This window comes from Carcharhinus amblyrhynchos, chromosome 14, assembly GCF_965287045.1.
Source record: "Carcharhinus amblyrhynchos chromosome 14, sCarAmb.v2.hapA, whole genome shotgun sequence".
NCBI lineage: Eukaryota > Metazoa > Chordata > Chondrichthyes > Carcharhiniformes > Carcharhinidae > Carcharhinus > Carcharhinus amblyrhynchos.
Genome location: NC_137337.1, coordinates 30,662,477 through 30,687,416, shown reverse-complemented (window position 1 = coordinate 30,687,416; position 24,940 = coordinate 30,662,477). Strand labels below are relative to the sequence as shown.

General features: G+C 43.9%; 1 protein-coding gene across 1 annotated transcript in view; it reads right to left on the bottom strand.

Moving 5' to 3' along the window:
• amn (amnion associated transmembrane protein) overlaps positions 1–17,877 on the bottom strand; it is a 36,117-nt gene extending 18,240 nt beyond the window's left edge. The window contains exons 1-6 of the mRNA XM_080202546.1: positions 17,804–17,877; positions 13,159–13,277; positions 13,024–13,068; positions 4,355–4,442; positions 3,397–3,632; positions 2,366–2,503 (exon numbers count right to left, since the gene is read on the bottom strand). Coding sequence (XP_080058672.1) covers positions 2,366–2,503; positions 3,397–3,632; positions 4,355–4,442; positions 13,024–13,068; positions 13,159–13,277; positions 17,804–17,843 — 666 coding nt within the window. The 5' untranslated portion in view covers positions 17,844–17,877. The remainder of the gene's footprint in view (positions 1–2,365; positions 2,504–3,396; positions 3,633–4,354; positions 4,443–13,023; positions 13,069–13,158; positions 13,278–17,803) is intronic.
• Between the last annotated feature and the right edge of the window lie 7,063 nt (positions 17,878–24,940).

Sequence of the window (24,940 nt, the reverse complement as noted above, 5' to 3'; positions counted from 1 at the left end):
CCCGATCTCTGAGCAGCCGGGCTTTGCTTTCGTGTTGAGGCCCCACCTCTTTGTATGAGTGTGTGAAACACACCCCTTTGATTTTTTTGGCGGTGTGGAAGGTTCTGGAGGGCAAACTGACTGGTTTCCCTGGAGAGAGAAGTGCTGAATCATTTAGTAGGCTATTATCCCCAATTTCTTGTTGAGTGATACTCTGTTCTTGTGCAGTAGCTTTATATTTCTTTCCCCACACAGCTCCTCCAGCTGCTGTCTATACCTCTTTTCAGGTACTTCTTGTCCCTCCACTTAAAATGAATCAAGTGGGAAATTTGATCAGAGGTGTAAACCGAATGATTTATTACTCAGTGCTGTACAAATTACTCAGTCTCCTGTGTGCTGAGGAAGCTAAATCTAACACCCTTCCTCCAAATTGTAATGTTTTACTAGCAGTCATGACAAGAGTGACTTTGTTCCACCCTGTTACTGTTGGAGAGATCAGGAGCAGTTGGTGTTCCAGGTGTAGACCCCAGGTCAAAACTGAAAATTCAACTTGTCTGCTCTCAGCAGATGCTGGTTGACCTTTCGAGTGTTTGTTTTTTCTACGTTTTCAGATTACCAGCATCCACAGCTTTCTTGCTTTCTCTTTGTCCTTTGGGGTGGTGCGGTGACACAGTGGTTGGCACTGCTCCCTCACAGCGCCAGGGATCTGGGTTCAATTCCTGGCTTAGTTCACTGCCTGTGCAGAGTTTGCATGTTCCGCCTGTGTCTGTGTGGGTTTCCTCTGGGATCCTCCCACAGCCTGAAATACAAGCTGGTTAGGTGCATTGATCATGCTAAATTGCCCCTTAGTGTACCCGAACAGGCGCCAGAGTTTGGCAACTAGGGGATTTTCACAGTAACTTCACTGCAGTGTAAATGTAATCCTACTTGTGACACTAATAAATAAACCTTAACTTTACTTCGTTAACGTTGGCTTGTGAAATAGTGACTGACTCTTTAAATGTGCCTGTCAACATTTGCAAACCTCTGGGAGAGACAGGATCCACATGCTGTAGGTGTGGCTAGAATTTACATGGTAAGGCAAACTGGGGCCAAAGTCAACACAGCCAAATACAGTTGCTGTGACACCAGTGGGCCTTATTATAATAAGACATTTTATGTTCAAATTAAGTAGCCTGACATCATGAGAAACTCTTCCTGTTAATTAACTCTGGTTTCTACTGAATCTGGTTGAGTGAAATCTTGTCCCTTTGAGCCACTGGAGACTAGTTTCTGAGGAAGTGGGTTTGGTTCATTTGATGGACAATTCAAGGAACTACTGACTCTGAAGGATAAATGTCACAGCTTTGCCTAGCTCCTCTCAAACCAGTGTACCAGAGCCTGCGTCACACACAGACCCTCAACGATGATCATCGGAATTCTGTGATTTAGGTTTATTTTTTATTGACAGAATTGACAAAAGTTTAACTTTTTTGTTACTTTTGTGCTCAGGGAGATACGTGAGAAAATTGTAACCAGGTGAAAAGTGCTGAATGGACTTTATGCTTCTGCTTAACCTTTGGTTGTAATAAATTTCAGTTTTAGTTGATAGCCGAAGACACATTGTCCAATGGAGTGCTCATTTACCTGGCTATCAGAAGACTACAAGATCATAAAATGTTTTGAATGGATTTACTGGAAGCATGGTGGCACCCTAGTTAATTTCAGAATATCCCAAAGCATTTTATAATCAATTACTGTTGAGTTTCAGTTCTTGTTGCTCAGGTAATGCAGTATAGCCACTGCAAACAGCAAAGCCTCATTAATAAATGACCAGATAATCTATTTTTAATGATACTGGGGGAGCTTCCTGTTCTTCCTTGAATGGACCCTTGAGAGTTTTTACATTCACCACATCAGGCACACAGATTAGCATTTCATATGACAGCTCATTGAGCAGTGCAGAGCTCGTTCAGCACTGCACGGGACTGGCTGCCTAGACTAAGAGGTCAAGTATAGAGGGGATCCTGATTCAGGGATCCACTGAAGAGAATGGAAGGGAGCCATGCTGATAGCTGACCCAGGGCATACAATGTCACAGTCTGGTTCATAGAGAGTAACATTGCACTTACAGGAGTAAATCTTTGCAACCAGAATGACAGAAATATTATGATTGATGGATAATTGTGTAAGTAAACTAGCTGCATGTAAATAAATACTTCTTACCCTATTGCCAACAAATATATGGAAGTCAAAAGCTGTTCAACTTATTATCCAGAGATGTGGTCTTGTTTGGATTCTATGAAAGTTTATATGTTGACACTAAATGATTTAATGGAAGTCTAGAAAATACATGCTTGACAAATCTAAAATTAGCACAGAAATTTGATTTGAGCTTGATGCTTACACCAAAGTTCCCACATTTGCAGCCAGATTTATCATCACACTTGGTGTTAGTCACAGCGATTGAACCATTTCCTTGGAACTGTAGCTTTCCAGTACTTGACCACTTGTACTCAGTAAACTCATCATTGCTGGTGAATTTCTATTATATAAAACAAAAATGTTTAATCTCGCATCATTTAACTGAGCAGACACACGAGTCACTGTCATTATTTTGCAACAAATCAATTCTTCAAACAGCTAAAGATCTAGAAATTCATACAGATCAGCCTGTCAGTGCCACTAAGTCCCGAGAAGGGTAAGGAGGACAGCGAGTGAGAGGCCAATAATGGAATAAAATATATATAATTTACTTTTCAGTGGCAGGTATTGATTTGACCATGTACATATTTAGAAAACATTGACCTTGCTCTGCTCATGCATCTCCATTACCCTGAGGCATCTGAAAATAGGCCTATTTTAGGTGGATATACCTAAGCCCTGAAAAATGGCCTGACCCAACTTGTCACTTTTTTCTCAGTTGACCTTTCCACAAAGCATGACCTTCATAGAAATAAAGGAACATAGAAGCAGCAGTAGGCCATTGAGCTTGATGCAAGCCATTCAATACACCATGGCTGTTCATCCACTTCAGTGCCTTTTTCCCCATATATTTTGGGCGGCACAATGGTTAGCACTGCTGCCTCACAACGCCTAGGACCCGGGTTTGATTCTGGCGTGGGTCACTGTTGCACATTCTCCCTGTGTCCACGTGGGTTTCCTCTGGGTGCTTCAGTTTCCTCCCACACTCCCAACGATGTGTGGATTAGATGAATTGGTTATGCTAAATTGCCCCTTAGTGTCGGGGGGACTAGCTAAGGTAAATGCATGGAGTTGTGGGGGTCAGGCCTGGGTGGAATTGTAGTTGGTGCAGACTCCATGGGCCGAATGGCCTCCTTCTGTACTATATGATTCTATATTTTAAATTGGGAAATACAGGTGATATGGTTACAGGATCAAAACTCTGGGAAGAAGTTGAAGAAAAAGAGGACTCACCCTATTCATCACTGAAATGGTTTTAACATTGATCATCTGTACATCACTGTCCAGGTTCACACGAAAAGACGTCCCAGGTCGGAAAATGACATCATCATATTGGCAGGGGACACTTTCCTCATCCAAAGTGAACAGATATTTCTCATTTTCGAGGTCACTCACTGATAAAGCTGTGTGCCAGTGTTTGGGATCATACCATTGATACTGATCAGAGTCTTTGAAAGTGATGTCCTCGCCTGCAATTGAAAAAGATGTGGCATGTCATTTTAGCACTCCACAATAAATGGGGGAATCTTCCCTCTTCCCAGCCATGGGTTTCTTGGAGGCAGGGGGAGGTGTTCTGTTCACTGCCGGTGGGATTCTCTTGTCCCACCGCTGTCAATGTTGCCGTGAGAGCTGCCAGAGGGGGTGCACTATCAGTGGGACCGCAGAATCCTGCTGGTGTGAACAGCCAGAGAATGCTCCTCCCAAAAAACCCACATTTTTTCCGTAAGTTTCCTTTCTGTGTAGGATCATTTATTGTACCCAATATAAAAAAAAACAATTATTGCTGGGAAATTAAGTATTTCCCATTCTGTGAATCCAGTGTCAATATTAAACTTTCTTGGTTACTTCCAGTAAAAAAAACTCCTGGAAAACCCCGACAGGTGTGTCTTTAACCGGAATTCCAGAATTCACTGCTACATCAGTGTTGGATTACACCATTTCTCACGGGTAAAGCTACAGTACCAGAGGCTCCTCTTCCCCCTTTTTTGAGAGAGAAAGAGAGCAGGCTGGTGATGATTTTAACCGGAGGATCACCACACCTCAGGTGAGGGGCAAGGTCGAGAAGGTGGAGCCTTCATGAATAACCTCAGCCGGTATGGGAATTGAACCCACACTGTTGGCATTGCTCTGCATTCACAAACCAGCCGTCAGCCAACTGAGCGAACATATAATTCACTAAATGACACCATACCTGTTTCACAGCCCACTTCACTCTGACCATCACTGGCAGCAAATCCAGCACCATGACTGAGGATAAGCTCCCCATCAAGAGGCAAGTACTAAACAGATCAAGTTGAAAACAGTAAGTTCTTCTCAATCTAAAGAGATGGCGGTTAAATAGATCATTATTGTAATATCTAATATTAACAACACTGTACCGTGGCACTAGGCCAGCTGATTGATATAGTGCATGGTCTATAGTTTAGACAGTAATATTTTAACAGGTTGTATTATGTAGAAGACATTTTGTTCAGTAATTATTCACCCTTATCCCAAGTCTGAAAGAAAAATTTACTTCATCGTTTACCAGCATCAGCAGAGATTTCAGGCACAATAAAGCTCCATGGAATCCCTATAGTTCAGAAGGAGGCCATTTGGCCCATCGAGTCTGCACAACTCTCCAAAAGAACATCTTACCCATGTCCACCCCTTGCCCTATCCCCGTAACACTGCACGTTTACCAAGGTCAATCCACCTAACCTGCACATCTTTGGACTGTGGGAGGAAACTGGAGCACCCAGAGGAAATCCATGCAGATATGGGGAGAACATGCAGTCTCTACACACAGTCCCCCGAGGCTGGAATTGTACCTGGGTCACTGGTGCAGTGAGGCATCAGTGCTAACCACTGCTAAGAACTCACTCAGCGCTGCTTGGGACTGTCTGTCTTGACATATAGATGAAGTATAGAGCGGATCCTGATTCAGAGGTCTGAATGGTGTGAAAGGGAACCAAGCTGATAGCTGACCCAGGGCATACAATGTCACACTCCTATTCATAGAGAGTAACATAGCACTTATGGGAGTAAATATTTACAGCCAAGTTTGCCCCAGCCTCATAACAAAACCACTATTGCTCATGCGCAACATCTTTACTTCCTGCACCAGGCATCCCAGCCTCTGACAGTTTACTGCTAATCCAGGCAATATTATGGGCAGTTAATCTCAAACTAATAATGTAGCTAATTTATTTATTAGTGTCACAAGTAGGCTCACATTCACACTGCAATGAAGTTATTGTGAAAATCCCCCAGTCGCCACACTGCAGCACCTATTTGGGTGCACTGAAGGAGAATTTAGCATGGTCAATGCACCTAACCAGCATGCCTTTCAGACTGTGGGGGGAAACCAGAGGATCACCTAGAGGAAACCCAGGCAGACACAGGGCGAACGTACACACGCCACACAGATAGCAACCCAAGCGGGGAATCGAACCCGGGTCCCTGACGCTGTGAGGTAGCAGCGTTAACCACTATGCCGCCCGTGCCACCCTACTTTCTAGTTGGGATCTTTACACTAGCTGTAAAGATCCTGTCTGAAATGGATTTGACAAACTCAACTCAGTACATATTGGGCATGAGTGCATGGTCCTACTCACCATTCTGCACAACTGGCTGTCTCACTCTGAAACAGCCACATTTGTGTTGTTCTTTTAATGTAATAAAACAATCTGAGATGTTTCACAGAAACTATAATCAGACAGAAGAATTGACACTGAGCTGCAGAGATATTTACAGAGGTCACTAAAAGGTGTGTTTTAAGGAGGGTGTTAAAGGAGATGAGGGAAGTGGAGAAATGGAGGAAATTCCACAATGTGGACTCTAAATGGCTGAAAGCAGGTGAAGCAATGTTGGGTGAATAAAGTGGAGGTTGTGCAAGAAATTAGCATTTGATGAATGCAGAATTCTAGAAGAGTTGTAATGCTAGACAAGGTAAACCATGAGGAGCGGAGAGACTAGGTCTCAATTTAAACCTATGAAGAAGAATCTTACTTTTGAGGTATTAGGGGATTGGATCCGAGTATATGAGTAAGGACAGGAACAGTGAGCGAACGGGACTTGGTGTGGGACAGGATGTAGGCAAGAGATGAGCTGAAATTTATGGGGCCTGAAGGATTCCAAGAAAATACTGAATCTAGAGAAAAAGGCATGGATCAGGATTTTAGGAGAGGGGGCAAGGTTACATTGAAAGTAGATGGTCTTTGTGATGGAAGAGGGAAGGAGATCATGTTCCAGTAGAACGCCGAAGTTGTGAACTGTCTGGTTGAGCACAAGACAGTTGCCAGGTAGGGGGCTGGAATTAATGGCGAGGACACGGGGCTTGTGGTGAGGCTGAAAGCTTTGGTGTTGATCTTCACAATGTTTAACTGAAGGGATTGGAGCTTCAGTATAACTATGTGTCTAGACAAGCTGTCTTAGTAAATTCAACTTAGAGTCAGAAATCAAGATTCACATCACATCTGTCGAGTTGGTGAATGTAGAATTATTAAGAATAACAAAAGTGGCAGAAATACTCTGAATAGAAGGACAAAAGAAAGACAATGAATTGTCTGAAAGTGGTGATGGATATAAGGAGGTGTTGGCATGCTCTAAGTTTGAGGCAAGGGGAATGGAAAGACATGGATAAAGTTTTCGATTTCATTTATTATTGCCTCATGTGAAAAGTATTGTTCTTGCGTGCTGTACAAAGAAAGCATGCTGGCCATAGAGTACATAGGGGAGAAGGAAAGGAGAGGGTGTAGAATATAGTTTTACAGTCATAACAAGGGTATAGAGAAAGATCAACTTAATGCATGGTAGGTCCATTCAAAAGTCTGATGGCAGCAGGGAAAAAGTTGTTTGTACATAAGCTCAGATTTCTGTATCTTTTTCCTGACAGGAAAAGGTAGAAGCGAGCGTGTCTGGGGAGCATAGGGTTCTTAGTTATGCTGGTTGCTTTTCCGAGGCAGTGGAAAATGTAGATGGAGGCAATAGATGGGAGGTTGGTTTGCGTGATGGACTGGGCTACGTTCCCAATCCTTTATAGTTTCTTGCAGTCTTGGTCAGAGCAGGACCCATACCAAGCTGTGATACATCCGGAAAGGATGCCCTCTGTGGTGCATCTGTAAAAGTTGTTGAGAGTCATAACAGACATGCTGAATTTCCTTAACCTCCTGAGAAAGTAGAGGCATTGATGGGCTTTCTCACCTATAGCGTTAGCACAGGGGGGACCAGGACAGGTTGTTGGTGATCTGAACACTTTGAACCCTGACGTTCTTGACCATTCCCACTTCATCACCGGTGATGTGAGCAGGGATATCCTCCACTACGCTTCCTGAATATGAGTAGGACAGTTCAAATGGAGAGTGTGGTTAAGGTAGGTTGGAAGGGCAATAAGATTAGAGTAGAGAAGGCAAGCTGAGTCGAAAATGAAGAAGAGTAGACCATATGGCCCTCAAACCTGCTTTGCTATTCGGTGCAATCCTAGCTATTCTTCCATCTGTACAATATGATCCCACGTTAACCCCATATTCCTAGGAGTGATGACTTCAATCAGGCCACTGAGATTGGCCTATTGGAGTATGAGCTCTGTGATTAAGGATCCAATAAATGGGCCAATCAGGAAGCCCTTGCCTTGTATTTAACCTCTGACGCTCCCAGAGGTAGACTGTTAACTACTAGCATTCTGTGTACTGCTGTTACAGTGTAAATAAGGGATTTTGATGAAGGGACTTCTCCGCAGACCTATTACACTTAGTATCAAAAGATTTACCGATATTTATCTTGAATATGCTCAACGATTAAACTGCTCTGAAAGGTAGAGAAATTGAAAGATTCATAATGCTTTCAGTGCTGAAATGTCTCCTCATTTCAGACACAATTAGTCAGCCCCTGTGATCCTCTACCCAGTACTGCCCAGTGGGCTCTCCAAATCTATCCCTTAAGAATTCAATGGATGGGAGTTAGTGCAGGTCGCTGGAGTGTGAACCGTGGTGGGTGGGTTGTTGAGAGGGGATAATGCAGAATTGTGCAGAATGCCCCACATTGGGCACCTGGGACTGAATCAAAAAGTACTGGGCGGGGAGAGAGGTTGGGGGGGTGGTGTGGGCGGTTGGGGGGGGGGGGTGGTTGGGCAGTGAAGCAGCGATGTTACATGCAACAAAAAGGTAAGTGAGACTGTTAAAAAGATCATTGAGTCAAATGAACATATCTCTGATTATAATCACATACTGCTCACTGAATGTAACAAGTTGGGTAGGGGAACCATGAACCACCAAATCCCAGAACATTAAAAGGTAGCAGTTGCCAGGTGAGGTAGCAGACTCTGAGGGGAAGGTCGGCCATTCCATCACAAGGCAAACCTCAGGAGAGAGAAGGCTGGCCCATTTGTGAATGAACGGGGCAGCTCAGAGAGGCCGAGGGGCAGAGCTTTATCAGATCTCTCACTCCGAGCAGAATAAAAACTCACATCATTTCAAAGAAACCATTAATTTGTAGATGAATGCAGAATTGTCATCTGATTGGTAGTTAATCCCCACCGCTAGTAGAAGCTTTAATTTCAGCCTTGCTTGCGTGTAGATGCTATATGCCTTCTTATCATTAATCAGCCGGAGTCATGTTGCAACGTTGACCTTGAACTAAGCAGTTTTAGTTTCTGTGCTGAAATTCGAACACAGCCTTTAAAAAGAGATTTACTCCTTTCAAATTTCAGTGACGAAACAAAGGTGTGGTTTGGTTCGGCTGAATTTAAATTCAACACATCTGATGGAAACATAGCAAGTCTGAATAACATGTGTCATCCTCACCACTGCCACCCCCCCCCCCCCCCCCCCCCCCCCCCCGCCTCCCCCTCCACCCAGCTTTAAGTTGGGGAAAGTGCCAAAGCGTTCTTCAGGTATTCCCACACCAGATTAATAAACACTCATTAAAGGCCTCACCGAAGCAAAATGAGGATAAAACTTGTTCCATTCTTGATTCTTAGTGAAGGGAGTGATTGCATTCCAATTGTGAAACAAAAACAGAAGCGTACACAGGTCTCAGTGTGCCAGGGGGCATTTTACTTAAACTTTCAACAGTTTTACACCCAGAAGATACTAAACTTTACAAATTAAATGTCAATCCCATTGTCAATAATTATTAAATGTCTTAACTGTCGCCATTTTACTTCGATCAGACTCAGATGAATTAACAAGGGGAGTGAGTCCCCAGCAGTGCTAATCACTGTGCCACCATGCTGGCCCACAGCCAGGGGCCTGGGTTCGATTCCTGGCTTGGGTCACAGTCTGCGCCGAGTCTGTATGTTCTCCCCGTGTCTGCGTGGGCTTCCTCCAGATGCTCCTCCCACTGTCTGAAAGACGTGCTGGTTGGGTGCGTTGGCCATGCTAAATTCTCCCTCAGTGTACCCGGACAGGCGCCGGAGTGTGGCAACTAGGGGATTTTCACAGTAACTCCATTGCAGTGTTAATGTAAGCCTACTTGTGACAGTAATAAATAAACTTTAAAACTTTAATTTGACGTTTATTTAACAATGTTGTTGTGAGTATTTAAGAGGATTTGGTATGTGTGAAAATGTACCTCCAGAACAAACTATAAGGAAAATGTCTTAATGGTAAATTGCTTTTAGAGGAGGTCGATTGGAGAGTGTTTTATGCCATCTGTCTTAAACTCTCCTGTGGCCTGATATCAAATTTACTTCTCTTTGTTATTGCTCTTTCTAGGTGATTTGGGACATTTTATTAAGTTAATAATATTGTTGACAATGAATGCAAAATTATTTGCATTCCCTGCCGTAAATTTGGTGAACTTTGAAAATTCAAAGAAATTGGAAAATATAAAAACAAATATGATTCAGTTGTTAGGAAATGGTTTTTAAAATATACAAATTAAAATATTTTATCTTCTTCTCATGCCCAAAACTCTCATTCAAGCTATCGACTGGCTTTAAGGTCTGTCCGTATAGTAGAATCACAGAATCCCTACAGTGTAGAAGGAGGCAATTTGGCCCGTCCAGTCTGCACCGACCACAATCCCACCTGGGCCCTATCCCCTTGACTCCTATTTACTCTGACACTAAGGGCAATTTAGCATGGTCCAGCTACCTAAACCACATATCTTTGGACTGTGGGAGGAAATCGGACTATCCAAAGGAAACCCACGCAGATACAGGGAGAACGTGCAAACTTCACACAGACAGACAGTCAGTCAGTTTTATATTGCTGGACTAATGCAATGAATTTTATCAAGGATTCTCCTAATCAGCTGCATTAACTTCAGTGGAAACCTTGTTTAAAGGTTTAAAGCCCATCTTCGCCTCTAATTTCTCAGGAGGCTAAGGAAATTCAGCAAGTTCGCTAAGACTCTCAACAACTTTCAAAGAAATGCACCATAGGAAGCATCCTTTTTGGACGTATCACAGCTTGGTATGGCTCCTGTTCTGACAAAGACCTCAAGAAACTACAAACGGTTGTGAACATAGCACAGTCCATCATGCCAACCAGCCTTCCATCCATTGACTCTGTCTACACTTCCCACTGCCTTGGAAAAGCAGCCAGCATAATCAAGGACCCCAGCTCAATCGTGGATTGAGGATTGGTTATCTATCAGGAAGCAGAGAGTTGGAATCAATGGGTGTTTTTCTGGTTGGCAGTTGGTGATTAGTGGAGTGCCGCAGGGATGGTGCTGGGGCCACAACTGTTTGCCATTTATATAGATGATCTGGAGGAGGGGGCTGAGTGTAGGGTAACAAAATTTGCTGATGACACGAAGATGAGTGGAAAAGCGAATTGCGTAGAAGGCGAGGAAAGTCTGCAGAGGGATCTGGATAGGCTGAATGAGTGGGCGAGGACCTGGCAGATGGAGTACAATGTTAGCAAATGTGAGGTTATCCACTTTGGCAGAAATAATAGTAGGAGGGATTATTATTTAAAGGGCGAAAAGCTGCAGCATGCTACGGCGCAGAGGGACCTGGGGGTCTTTGTGCACGAATCACACGAATGGGGGGAGAGGTATAATTTGGATATGAGAGGAAGGTTCTTTACGCAGAGAGTTGTGGGGGTATGGAACGCGCTACCGAGTAGGGTGGTGGAGGCGGGAACGTTGGACTCGTTTAAGGTTCAGTTAGATAGGCACATGAGTGAAACAAGGATGGAGGGTTATGGTAGGGGTTATTAAATAAGGGTTAGAACCTCGGGAGACACCGGAAAGGCAGGCTTGTGATTAACGTTTTTGTCTTTTTATTTCGCAGGTGGAGGTCCACCTCGTTGTCAAACGAGGGGCATGCACACGGTGGGTCGTGCGTGGGCTGCTCTTGGAGGTTCCAGGAGTGGCCTAGTACTTCGTGTCGGTGTGTGTGCTTGATCCTGGACCGGTAGACGGGTGCCGCAACAGCTTGGTGACTAGCACTGCTAGCTGTGCAGATACATGGATTTGGGACTGTGTCTGTGGGAGTTTGTGCATTCTCCCTGCGGATGCGTGGGTTTCCTCCGGGCGCTCCGGTTTCCTCCCACACCCCAAAGATGTGCTCTTAGGCTGATTGGTTTTACCAAATTGACACTATTCTCCCCTGAATCTGGCTAAGTCAGGGGTTCTATTTGTAGATACGCAGGGTAGAATAGGTGTAGGGTGATGCGGCGGCGCGAGCTTGTTGGGCCAAAGGGCCTGTTTCCCGTGCTGGGTTGTTCTTTGTTCTTTGTTTGTTGAATCGCAAAAACCCAGTCTGCGGGTGCAGCAGGTGATCAAGAAGGTGAAGGGAATGTTGGCCTTTATAGAGAGGGGGATAGAATATAAAAGCAAGGAGGTCTTGCTGCAACTATACAGGGTACTGGTGAGGCCGCAGCTGGAGTACTGTGTGCAGTTTTGGTCCCCATATTTGCGAAAGGATATATTGGCCTTGGAGGGAGTGCAGAGAAGGTTGACCAGGCTGATACCGGAGATGAAGGGGTTAGCTTATGAAGAGAGACTGAATAGACTGGGTCTGTACTTGTTAGAGTTTAGAAGTTTGAAGGGGGATCTTATAGAGACTTACAAAATAATGAAGGGGAAGGATAGGGTAGAGGTAGAGAGATTCTTCCCGCTTAGAAAGGATAGCAGAACTAGAGGGCACAACCTCAAAATAAGGGGAGGGCAGTTTAGAACGGAGTTGAGGGGGAACTTCTTCACTCAAAAGGTGGTGAATCTCTGGAATTCTCTGCCCATTGAAGTGGTGGAAGCTGCCTTATTGAATATATTTAAGTCACAGGTAGATAGGCTTCTGATTGACAGGGGAATTAAGGGTTATGGGGAGAAAGCAGAAAAGTGGAACTGATTCACTTCAGATCAGCCATGATCTCATTGAATGGCGGGGCAGGCTCGAAGGGCTAGATGGCCTACTCCTGCTCCTATTTCTTATGTTCTTATGTAGCACCCTGGACAGACTCTCTTCCACCTCTTTCCATGGAGAAAAAGATACAATAGTCTGAGGTCAGGTACCAACTGATTCAAAAACAGTTTCTTCCCTGCTGCCATCAAACTTTTGAATGGATCTACCTTGTACTACATTGATCTTTCTCTACATCCTAGCCATGACTGTAACATCACATTCTGCACGCTCTCCTTTCCTCCTCTATGTACAGTATGTTTTGCCTCCATAGCGCGCAAGAAGCAGTACTTTTCATTGGATATTTATACATGTAAGAATAATATACCAAGTCAAAATGGGGACCTCGCTTAAAGGTTATCAACACAAATACACAACTTCTGCATTTATATTGGCTTGAAGGTTAAACACTTTAAACTACACAACACATTAATGAAATAGAGTTTGTTTTGCCACTGTTAAAAAGTTTGAATCTAACCACGTACTTTACAAAAGTCTCCTCCTTCAGAAAAATACAATATTTTTCTTACCATCTCCATCAAATGAAGCGATGATTGCATGAAAACACTTAAGCTCTGCAAGGTAACAATATGATTAAAAAGTAAATTTGTTGACATGCGGTGAATGAAAAAAATCAGTGGAAAACCAAGAGAACTCCAACATACCTTGTCTCTGGGAAACTGAACTCGGTCATTTTTACAAGGTATTCTCCCCTTGTCCCAGTTTGTGGCATTGTTGAAGTTGGTGTCAGGGATCCATCGTCTGTACAAAGCACCCGAAACCTCTTTAACAAAAATATTATGTGATAATTGAAATAAACAGACAGGAGTGAAGAAGGCTAGAGATGCAGGAATGAGGTCCACTCAGCTGGTAAGGTCCGAGCAGGTGTATATAGCAGTTCATACCTGGTGACTGAGTAGAACTGGTGAAAGAAATCACAAAGGTAAGCTGATGCAGACCATCTGGGCCTCCTTCACAGCTTTTTATCTGCAGTATATCACCTACAAGACCAAGCTAAGCATTTTCTGCAATGAGATGTGCAGGTTAGGTGGATTGGCCATCTTAAATTGCCCCTTAGTGTCCCTAGATGTGTAGGGGGATTAGCCATTGGAAACGTATGGGATAGGGTGTGGGAGAGGCCCTGGGTAAGATACACTGTCAGAGAGCTGGTGCAGACTTGATGGGCCAAATGGCCTTGTCTGTAGTGTGGGGATTCTACGAGATGAATGCTATATTTGCTTCGTTAACCAAGTTGTGTCTGTGTGCCCTTGGCTTGCTGTGCTGGGTTCTAGTATTTAACATTAACCTTCCTTGATCCAACTTGTGGGCATGAATTTCTGCAGCTGTTTGCCATTAAATGTATGTTCCCCAGAACCTTGGGAAAAGAGTTCAAGAAACCCATGAAGGAACAGTGTAGCCAATCAGATGAAAATCGTGTGGACTGTATAATGAAGGGTGACCTGCCCCACCAGGTCACTGCTCAAGAATTGAAGTTGAAAATTACCCACACAATGCCCGCACCAGAAATGATGCTGAAGGCAGAATCGTAAGGGATCTCAAAAGAAAGTCAGGTTTTTTTTAAGATTCAAGAGAAAGGTGGGGCAGGAACTAACTGGAAGTTTCTTTCAGAGAGCTGGGACAAGTTGAATAGGCAAAATGTCCTCCAGGCACACTATATAATCCAATGATTCCCTGGAGTTCAGAGACCAAGGGCAGGATTTTCCAGGCACGCTTGCACCAAGGCTGGAAATTCCCACCGGAGAGCCACAGACCTTTGCATGGTCTGCCTCCACCCGCTACAATTCCCATGGCGGGCAGGGTGAGAAAATTGCGCCCCAAAATCGGCCCCCGTACCAAATGCTGGCACCCTTAATGTATGTTCCCCAGAATGTTACCCAGCTAAATTGCCCCTTAGTGCCAAGGGGACTAGCTAAGGTTAGTGCATGGGTTATGGGGATGAGGCCTGGATGGTGTTGTAGTCGGTACAGACTCAATGGGCTGGGTGGCCTCCTTTTGCACTGTAGGATTCTATGATTCTCAGATTCCGTGACTTCACTCAGTTTGTCCCTCAAATTCCACTTTTCTATTGAGTACACATGACTTCTGGTGCTTCAGTTGGTTCAGTGTTAGCCTTGGTCATGTGGTAGCTCCCAGCTCTGAGTCAGAATGTCATGGGTCACAGAGATGTGAGCACATAATGCAGGCTGACTCATGGGTTCTGTACTGCAATAGCTGCAAGGAACTGACCACCAAAAAAGGCAGATAAACAAACAGGGGTTTATTTATACATAAGGCAGAGATAAGAATGCTTCTGAACTCCACGACTCCCGGAATCCAACTACCAGAAAGCCTGTGCTCCAGCTCTCAATTCACATTCCTTGTCACGATTGACCTGATGGGTATGTAACCTTCCAATAACTTGCCCCTTAAAAGGGTCACACAACCACAAGTAATGAAGCAATGTTCAAATTTTATCTCAGATACTCATATTTAAAACTATGTGAACGTGCAGTGACGTGGACCATCTTGAAGTTTATCTGGAGATCAAAGATGGATCGTGTCTGGAGGGAAGCGATACACAAATCTCCAGAGAACAGAGGGAAAAACGTTCCCAACGCCGCCCTCATCCTGATGGCCGCCTTTGTGTGCGGCTGCATCAAGCTGTGTGTAGATCCTCGGTACACTAACAGCAAGTGCCACTACTTTTTGAGGTTCTACCTGTCCCGAGTGTTGCGAAGGATGGGTCTGGCCACACTGCCGTGGAACGCTCCGAGTAGTTGGACCATCCCGCAGCACCTGTCCTTCGTGGAGAAATTTTTCCGCAAACACACCTTTGACCACATGGCGATTAAGCAGTGGTCAGTGCGTAACGTCCTTGGGGCCCTGGGAGAAAAGGAGATGGCGGATCCTGTCGGATGGTTCCCTGAGCAGACTGTCAGTGTCATCTGGCAGAACGCCTCATCACCAGAACTGATAAACAAGCACCAAGATCTGGCTTGGCTGGTGGTGAGAAGGGCACTCCCCATCAGATCCTTTATGCACACTCGAGGTCTCAACAGCACTGCACGCTGCCCTCGAAGCCGCTGCGGGGCTGATGAGACAGTCGCACACCTCCCTGTGGAATGTGTCTTTGCAAAGAAGATCTGGAGTGAGGTGCAGTGGTATTTGTCGAGGTTCGTTCCGAGCAGCTCAGTGACACAGGACTCTGTGCTCTACGGGCTGTTTCCAGGGACGCACACCGAGACAAATATCAACTGCTGCTGGAAGGTCATCAGCTCGGTGAAGGACGGACTTTTGTCTGCCCGAAACTTGCTGATCTTCCAGCTGAAAGAACTGTCCTCGACCGAGTGTTGCAGACTGGCACATTCCAAGGTCCAGGACTACGTGCTGAGGGACGGGCTGAAGCTTGGGGTAGCCGCCGCAAAGGCACAATGGGGAAAGGCCACACTGTAAGGCCTTTTAACGGAGGCAGACCGAGGGCCCAGGAACTACAGAATACCCTCCACCTGCGTAACTGTGTGCCAATCTGACCAACAACGGCACACAGTAATTTATTGAGGCACGTATATAGTTTTAGTATTGAAATGTAATGACTGTCATTTGTATAAATCTGTAAAAATGTTTTGATTCTGCATTGTTTGCAATTCAGAGCCATGTAGATTTGCAATAGTTTATTTGAGATTTTTATGAATAAAGTATATTTTTGGAATAAAAAAAACAGTTACCTGGCAGGCAATGTGTAATCTATCATAGGAATATCAAAACATAGGAACAGAAGAAGGCCCTCAAGCCCATTCTGCCACTCAAGGAAATGATGGCCAATTTGTGACCTAACTCCATATCCCTTAGCTAACAAAAATCTATTGATTCCCAAATTAAATTTTGCAGGTGACCTAACATCAACTGCAGTTTGCAGGAGAGAGTTAATTTCAGATCTTTGCAACCCTGCGTATAGAAAACTGCTTCTTCACCCCGGAAGATCTGATTCTAAAGTTTAGATTCTGTCCTCTTGCCCAAAACTCCCCTGTCAGCAGGAATAGATTCTCTCCACCGACCCTATTGTTTCCTTTTATACTTCAAAAAAAATGTCGACCAAACCATCCTTAACCTTTTAACCTTCAGGAAATCAAAGTCTAGTTTTTGTAATTGCTCCTTGTGATTTAACCCTTCGAGTCCCTATATCATTCTGGTAATTCAGTGCTGCACTGAAGGCAGTTCGGAAGAGGTTCACTAGATTGATTCCATGTTTGAAGGGGCTGTCATATGAGATGTGGGTGATAGCTTCCAAGCGAGTAATCAACTGTAAGCATGTGCCACATCACCCAATGGGAAGTGTGCTGTGAAACCCACTTACCATCTCCCCCTAGGGTCCAAAATTTAAAAACACTGCCCACAAGAAATCAAACATTTGGATACGGTAGTATTTGCCCCTTCTGAAATCAAATTGACTGCCAGTTAATAAGTTAAGGTTTATCTCTAATAATCTGCTCTATTATTTCATCCATTATTGATGGAAAGATTTTACAGTTTCCCAGGTTTATTTTATGATAGCTCTTATAAATAGTTACGTAAAACACGTATGTGTTAAATGAGTAGGATTACACTGGGGATATTGGCAACATACTTTGTTCTATAGGGCAGCACAATGGCACAGTGGTTAGCACTGCTGCCTCACAGTGCCAGGGACCTGGGTTTGATTCCCGGCTTGGGTCACTGTCTGTGTAGAGTTTGCACATTCTCCCCAAGTCTGCGTGGGTTTCCTCCGGGTGCCCTGGTTTCTTCTCAGAATCCAAAGTTGTGCAGGTTAGGTGGAATGGCCAAGCTAAATTGCCCTGTGGTGTCAGGGGGACTAGCTAGGGTAAATGCATGGGGGTATGGGGATAGGGCCTGGGTGGGATTGTGGTCGGTGCAGACTCAATGGGCCGAATGGCCTCCTTTTGCACTGTATGGATTCTATGAGTTTGTTCGACCGGCTCATTCTGGAGATCATGGGTCTGCACAAATTGTAAAACAATAATAAATCTTATTGTTTGGAGAGTAATGAATCCACATAATCCAGAGCTGCGAATGATCCTCATTAGCCAGTGAATGTAATATTAGGACTGTGTATATAATCGTTGCATTGTTCCAGCTATCTTTACTCAGAGGAGAACTGGACAACCCCACCCTTCCAGGAAAAGGTGGATTTACCATGAGAAAGAAACAAAACTGTTCTTCTTTCTTTTCATTGCAATGTCCAAATCATCTACTTTCATCAGCATCACTCCTGCAAATGCTAGCCACCCTATCGAACTCACGGAAAATACTCACGGAAAAACAGGCTGAAGGAGATAAAGTGCGCCGACCTCATGTTGCAGGAATAGTGTCCTCAGATCTTATGCAATCTTAGTTTGTTTTTTACAGTAAACTTTGAACCATCTGTGGAAATGTCACGTGAAGCTGTTGTACAGTAGTTAAACAGTAATGAAATCATGTGCTAGGTAATAAAGACAGAAAATCTTTGGACATACTCAGACAGGGCTCGCAGAGAGGGATATAGAATTAATGTTTCAAGTCTGTGACCTTTCACCAACCTGATGAGTGGTTCTGATGAATGGACATTGACCTGAAACGTTTTCTCTGTTTCTCTCTCTCCCCACAGATGCTGCCAGATCTGCTGAGTTTTTCCAACACTTTGTGTTTTTATTTCCGATATCCAGCATTTGCAGTATTTTGCTATCTTATATTGCTTCGTAACACATTCTCCAATTTTTCCTCTTTCCTCTTTCAGGCGTAAAGATCTCAATTGATACTGAAATATAGTTCCTCAGGGTGACACAGTGGTTAGCACTGCTGCCTCACGGTGCCAGGGGCCTGGGTTTGATTCCTAGCTTGGGTCACTTTGTGTGTGGAGTCTGCAAGTTCTCCCTGTGTCTGTGTGGGTTTCCTCCAGGTGCTCCGGTTTCCTTCCTCATTCCAAGGGTGTGCAGGTTAGGTGGATAGGTTCTACTAAATGGCCCCTTAGTGTCGGGGGGATCAGCTCGGGTAAACGTAGTTGTGGGAATGGGGCCTGGGTGGGATTGTGGTCAGTGTGGACTTGTTGGGCTGAATGGCCTCCTTCTGCACTGTAGGATTCTATGATTCTATGAGGTACAGGCAGCCATCTTGTATTGAACTCAGCTGGCTATGATTTGATATCGCTTGTGCTAATCAAGGTGGTAGATGCTGGGGTTGCTATTGTGATTTGAATCTGGCAATGGGGGATAATGAAATATTTATCCAGTATCCCCCATTAGCAACAACAAGCTTCGGATGGCTGGGCAAACATATAGTTCCCTCAACTCTCATCAATTTTAAAAGTTCACTTTTTGCTGCGCCAATATAACATTATTCTATTTTTTGTCACCCTGTTGGAGTGGTCCTGTATTCACTAGAGTTTAGAAGAATGAAGCATAAAGTTCTGACAGGGCTGGACAATCCGGATGTAGGGATATTGTTTCCTCTGGCTGGGGTGTTTAGAACAAGCCCCAGGATACTGGGTAGGCCATTTAGGGCTGAGGTGAAAAGAAATGTCTTCACTCAGAGGGTGGTGACCCTGTAGAATTCTCTACTGCAGAATGCTATGGAGGCCATGCCAGTGAGCAGATTTTAAAAGGAAATAGATTTCTGGATACACAAAGCAACAAGGGGTATGAGGGGAGAGTGGGAGCATAGCATTGAGATAGAGGATCAGCCATGATTGAACAGTGGAGCAGGCTCAAAGGCCTGAATGTCCTAATCCTGCTCCTATTTTCTGTATTTCGCTGAGTGAGACTTCTAATTTATTAACCAGATAATCTTGTGCTGAGGCTTTTTGCATTTACTCATTTTACACAGCATCCTCGCAGCTAACAGACAAACAAGACTGGTACCCTTCAGTCTATGTTAGATTCAAAACCATAGTCTGAATTTTTAGAGTTGGAGAGATCTTTGGAATGTTTGAAATGGCAGGTGAAACCTGGATCCAAAAGTCCCGGTCCCATCCTACGCACTCCCGATATCAGAAGTGTGAAAGGGGGTGATGGGCGCACCAAGGGAATTTTCCTGCCTCCTACCTGCCTTGAAGATGAAACTTCAGGCCCACATTTCAGAGATGAAAGAGCAGTCCCATGAAGGCTGCTTCTCAGGCATGACTCCAGACAATGATTGCAAGCTATTCAGTTCTGGGGTCATAATACTAAAGCTGATCCTGTTCTCACACAAAATCACTCAGACGTATTTTCAGCAATGATTACTGGATACTAAATGGTAATCACTTACTGACCCAGGAAATTGCAATCCTACATTACACTGCACTGCATTTCCAAGATCTTTAATGTGGGCAATGAATGCTGACCTTGCCAGTGATTCTGAGGCATATACAAGTGAAGCATACACTTATTGATACACTCTATGTGATTCCTCCTATAAGTAGTAGCTGGTTTAATTGTCTTTCACACTTTCTCCGTCACCATGAAAAGGTCTGCAGTCTTTGACAATTTCACTGCAGTTTCCTTGCTGTTTAACCTCCATCAATCTTCTTTACTGCAGTCACCAGCTTACTCCAGTGAACAATTGGTAATGGCATTTAGTAGGGCATCCAGAAATTGAACATGATGTTATGCATGTTAAAATGATGTGCTATGACTTACCTCTAACAATATTAGTTGATGAGCTTGCTATAATTATCTTCACACACTGACTGGATGTTTTCAATGATTGGCCAATGATTAGATCACAACCCATTTTCCATGTTTGTTAACCCATCATTGATAATATTTAATGTGTCAAGTCTGCTGTTCCAACATTCCACACACTCCAATTAAGTATATTAAAATCCATTTGCCATTCCTCAACCCATCCATTTAGTTTGAGCAGATACCTTTGAATCTTCTTTTCACTAGGTACCTGAACCCAAACTTGATGAATCATAGAACCCTACAATGCAGAAAGAGGCCCTTCAGCCCATCAAGTCTGCATCGACCACAATCCCACCCAGGCCCTACCCCATATCCCTACACATTTACCCACTAAGCCCTCTAACCTACGCATCCCAGGACACTAATGGGCAATTTTAGCACGGCCAATCAACCTAACCCGCGCATCTTTGGACTGTGGGAGGAAACCAGAGCACCCAGAGGAAACCCACGCAGACACGAGGAGAATGTGCAAACTCCACACAGTGACCCGAGCTGGGAATCGAACGCAGGTCCTTGGAGCTGTGAAGCAGCAGTGCTAACCACTGTACTATGGTGCCGACCTGGTATCATGAAACTTCCAAATGCTATTGTTTATAAGTATATCGTTTATAAGAACTGTAAACAGACAATACTGCTTTTCAAGACTTCATTCCAGTCACAGAGGGGATCTAATTGAAACATAATGTTCTGACAGGACTGGACAGACTAGATGCAGGGATGTTATTTCCTCTGGCTGGGGTCCCAGCCTCAGGATATGGAGTAGGCCATTTAGGACTAAGATGAGAAGAAATGTCTTCACTTAGAGGGTGGTGAACTTGTGGAATTCTCTACTACAGAAGACTGCCAATTACTCAGAGGTTGAGATCACAGAATCACAAAATTCTACAGTACAGAAGAGGCCCTTCGGCCCATCAAATCTGTACTGACACATGAAAGGTTCACTTGCCAGCATTTGGCCCATAGCCTTGAATGCAATGATGTGCCAAGTACTCATCCAAGTACTTTTTAAAGGATGTGAGGCATCCCACCTCTACCACCCTCTCAGGCGATGCCTTCCGGACCGTCACCACCCTAAACCTCTCACTCCCCTCTTTTATCTTGTGCCCCTTGTAACTGACCCTTCAACTAAGGGGAACAGCTGCTCCCTATTCACCCTATTCATGCCCCTCATAATCTTGAGCACCTCAATCAGGGCATGCCCCCAGTCTTCTCTGCTCCAGAGAAGACAAACCAAGCCTGTACAACCTCTCTTTATAACTTAAATGTTCCATCCCAGGCAACATCCCGGTGAATCTCCTCCACACCCCATCCAGTGCATTCACATCCTTCCTAAAATGTTTCGACCAGTACTCCAGCTCTGGCCTCACCAAAGTTCTATAAAACTCCATCATGGCCTCTCTGCTTTTGTAATCTATATCCCAACTGATAAAGGCGAGTGTGTTATATGCCTTTTTCACTGTCTGTTAATCTGCCTATCCGCCTTCAAAGATCTATGGACAAATATGCCAAAGTCCCTTTGTTCTTCAGAACTTCCCAGTGTCAGACCTTTCATAGTATATTTCCTTGTCAAATTACTCCTTCCAAATTACATCACGTCACACTGTTCAGGGTTAAAATCCATCTGCCACTTATTCGTCCATTTGACCATCTCATCTAAATCTTCCTGTAACCCAAGACACTAACCTCATTGTTAACCACCCGGCCAATCTTTGTGTCATTGGGGTAGGACCAGTAAGTTTGCCAATGTAGTCATCTATGTCATTTATGTAAATGACGAACAATAGGGAGCCCAGCATGGGTCCCTGGGGTCACTGGCCTCCAGTCACTAAAGCAGCTGTCTGTCACCACCCTCTGTCTCCTACCACTAAGCCAATTACGAGTCCACCTTGTCAGATCACCTGTATCCCATGTGCGTTAGCCTTCTTAATACATCTCCTATGTGGGACTATGTCAGTCATTTTATAAGTGATGGAAATTGGGTAGATCAATACCTTTTTTAATGTTGTTTCACTTTAACATTGATCAGATAATGGTGTCTGTAATCTTGCTTAATATCACAAGATTTGTTATGGCATTGTTTCCCAAGTCTGATGTAAGGCCATTTAACTGAATTGGTGCTATTTTAAAGCGGCCTCTCCCACCTCCTAACCCACCCTCTCACTCCTCCCCATTATCCCCCCTGCCCAACTTACCCTCTCACTCCTCCCCAGCCACCGCACCCCCCCCCCCCCCCACCCCCGCAACCCCCACACACAAACACCACCATCACACCCCTTCCAGACTAGCAGCCTCTCCTAGAAATTTCCTGGTAATAGATCCATGGTCCCAACAATTTACTCACCAATGGATTGAAGGTGTTTAGGACATCAGGTCAGGGCATGTCTCCTCTTCATTCTGGCATTGGCTGTTGTGGTTTCAACAATGAGATAAAGGCAGTATTTGCTTACACGGGATCGTGCAAACAGATTTGGGTTCATTTACTGTGACTAGGCACAGGAGAACGTTTATACATAGGTATGAATCTTGAAGACACCACGGCTGCAGAGTTACAAAAAGGACCAGCGGCAACCAGGAGGTACTGCAAGTGGGAAGTTACCATATTTCCTTTATGATTTTAAGTTGTCAACACGCTTGAATAAAGATTTAAGAATTGGATAAAACAATGATTAAAGAATCTTGGATAAAATAGAGTTTAAAGAATTGGATAAGAGAGCAACTGCTTGGAAGGCTTTTGATATGCAAATTAGCTTATCAGCAGGCTAAACAGATATTCAATTATGTGAAGTGGAGAACAATAGAGTATAGAATTATAAGTATTACAACTACAGAAGAGTCATAGTGCAATACAGCACAGAAACAGGTCCCTTGGCCACCAATCCATGTCAGCCATGGCTTCCCAACTAGTCCAAATTGCCCACATTTGGCCCATATCCCTCTAATCCTTTCCCATCCATGTATTTATCCAAATGCTTTTTAAATGTTGCTATAGTACTTGCCTCAACCATTTTCCCTGACAGCTCATTCCATATATGCACAACTCTCTGCGTGAAGAATTTGCCCCTCAGGTTCCTTTTAAATCTTCCCCTCTCACCTTAAACTTATACCTTCTTGTTCTCAATTCCCTCCCTAGGAAAAAGACAATGTATGTTCATCCTATCTATGCCCCTCATCATTTTATACAAGAGATAAGTCCAAAGTAGAGGCATAACAATGTATGTCACACTTACGTGCCAAGAGGCTGATTTCTAAGTTGAGTTGTTCAGATAGAATGAGATCAAAAGGGAAATGCGATATATCAGTAGCAGGGTTAGTTCTGTAGTGGAGAAGAAACAGCTGGTGCACAGTTGTGGTCATAACCACACCCAACTCCAAAGAGACGTTTTCCCTAAAAGGAGAATTCTATGCAAGAAACTTGTTTGAAAATCTCAAAGTCTCTGCTAGATCAGAGGGAAGCCTTCCTAAAATTAAAGACACAACTCATGGTAATTATTTGCTGGATTTAGCTCATGGAGTTAAACTGTATGGGATGTTGTTTTGGGACAGGGGACATTTCTCAGAGTTTAGAAACGTAAATATTTGTGGGATAGGGTTAATTCAAGGATAGTGTGCATGCACGGTCATTATTGTAGCTGCCATTGCTTTGTATTGTGTCCTTCTGTGTTTTTGCAAAGTAACAAATATGCTTTCATTTGAATGATTGCAACAAGACTAACCTTTCCTCACTTGCTTGTACATCTTTTCTCACATTGTTTATTTATCAATTTGGTACAATTAGAAACTGGTGTGATTTATATCACTTTTTGGAAAGCAGGACAATTGGTCATGAGAAGTTTACATTTCTGGGCAATTCCTGAAAACCTTACCTGGGATCCTCCATTGGAGATTCCCTGTGCATTTTGGGAATACCCCTCCCATCCCCCCCAAAAAAAGATGCAGAATGTCAGAAGTTATGGCCCATTATATCTGACCCATCCTAATAAAGGAAGTTAGCAAAGTCAACCCCAGTCAATGCACAAGTTCTTTTTAAGAGTAGCATGTCATAACAATATTTAAGGTTTATTCAAGTACAATAAACATCACTAATTCTATGAATCCATAGGTATTTTGTTAATGTGTTACATATTGTCTGGGCCTTTACATGGCTTGGAATTTAATTTCTAGATGATGTTTTGATTACTAGCTGAACAGTACTGTTATTCATGTCAGGAAAACTGTGTAAGATGCAATCCTCCTCACTGCAAAATGGTCACATATTGGTAAATAGCACCAGTAAATGCCAGTCAGACCTGCAAAAACATTCAAAAAGCATTCAGCCAAAATTTGCAGATGAACCATGGCTGATAAGAAGTTTCTTGAGATGTGGGGATTGCAGGCAGGTCTAGTAGTTAGCATTGTTGCTTCACAGCACCAGAGACACGGGTTTGATTCCTGTCTTGGGTCACTGTCTATGTGGAGTTTGCACATTCTCCATGTTTGTGTGTGGGTTTCCTTTGAGTGCTCCAGTTTCCTCCTACAGTCCAAAGATGTGCAGGTTAGGTGGTTAGGTATGCTAAATTGTCCCTTAGTATCCAAAGATGTGCAGGTTAAGTGGAATAGTCATGGTAAATGCACAAGGTTACGGTGATAGGGCAGGTCTGGATGGGAGGTTAGGTGCAGAATGGCCTCTTTCTGCAGTATAGGGACTCTATGGATTCGATTCTATTCTATGGATTAATGATCTAAATGTTGGCGTGCTGGGGAGAATTCCAAA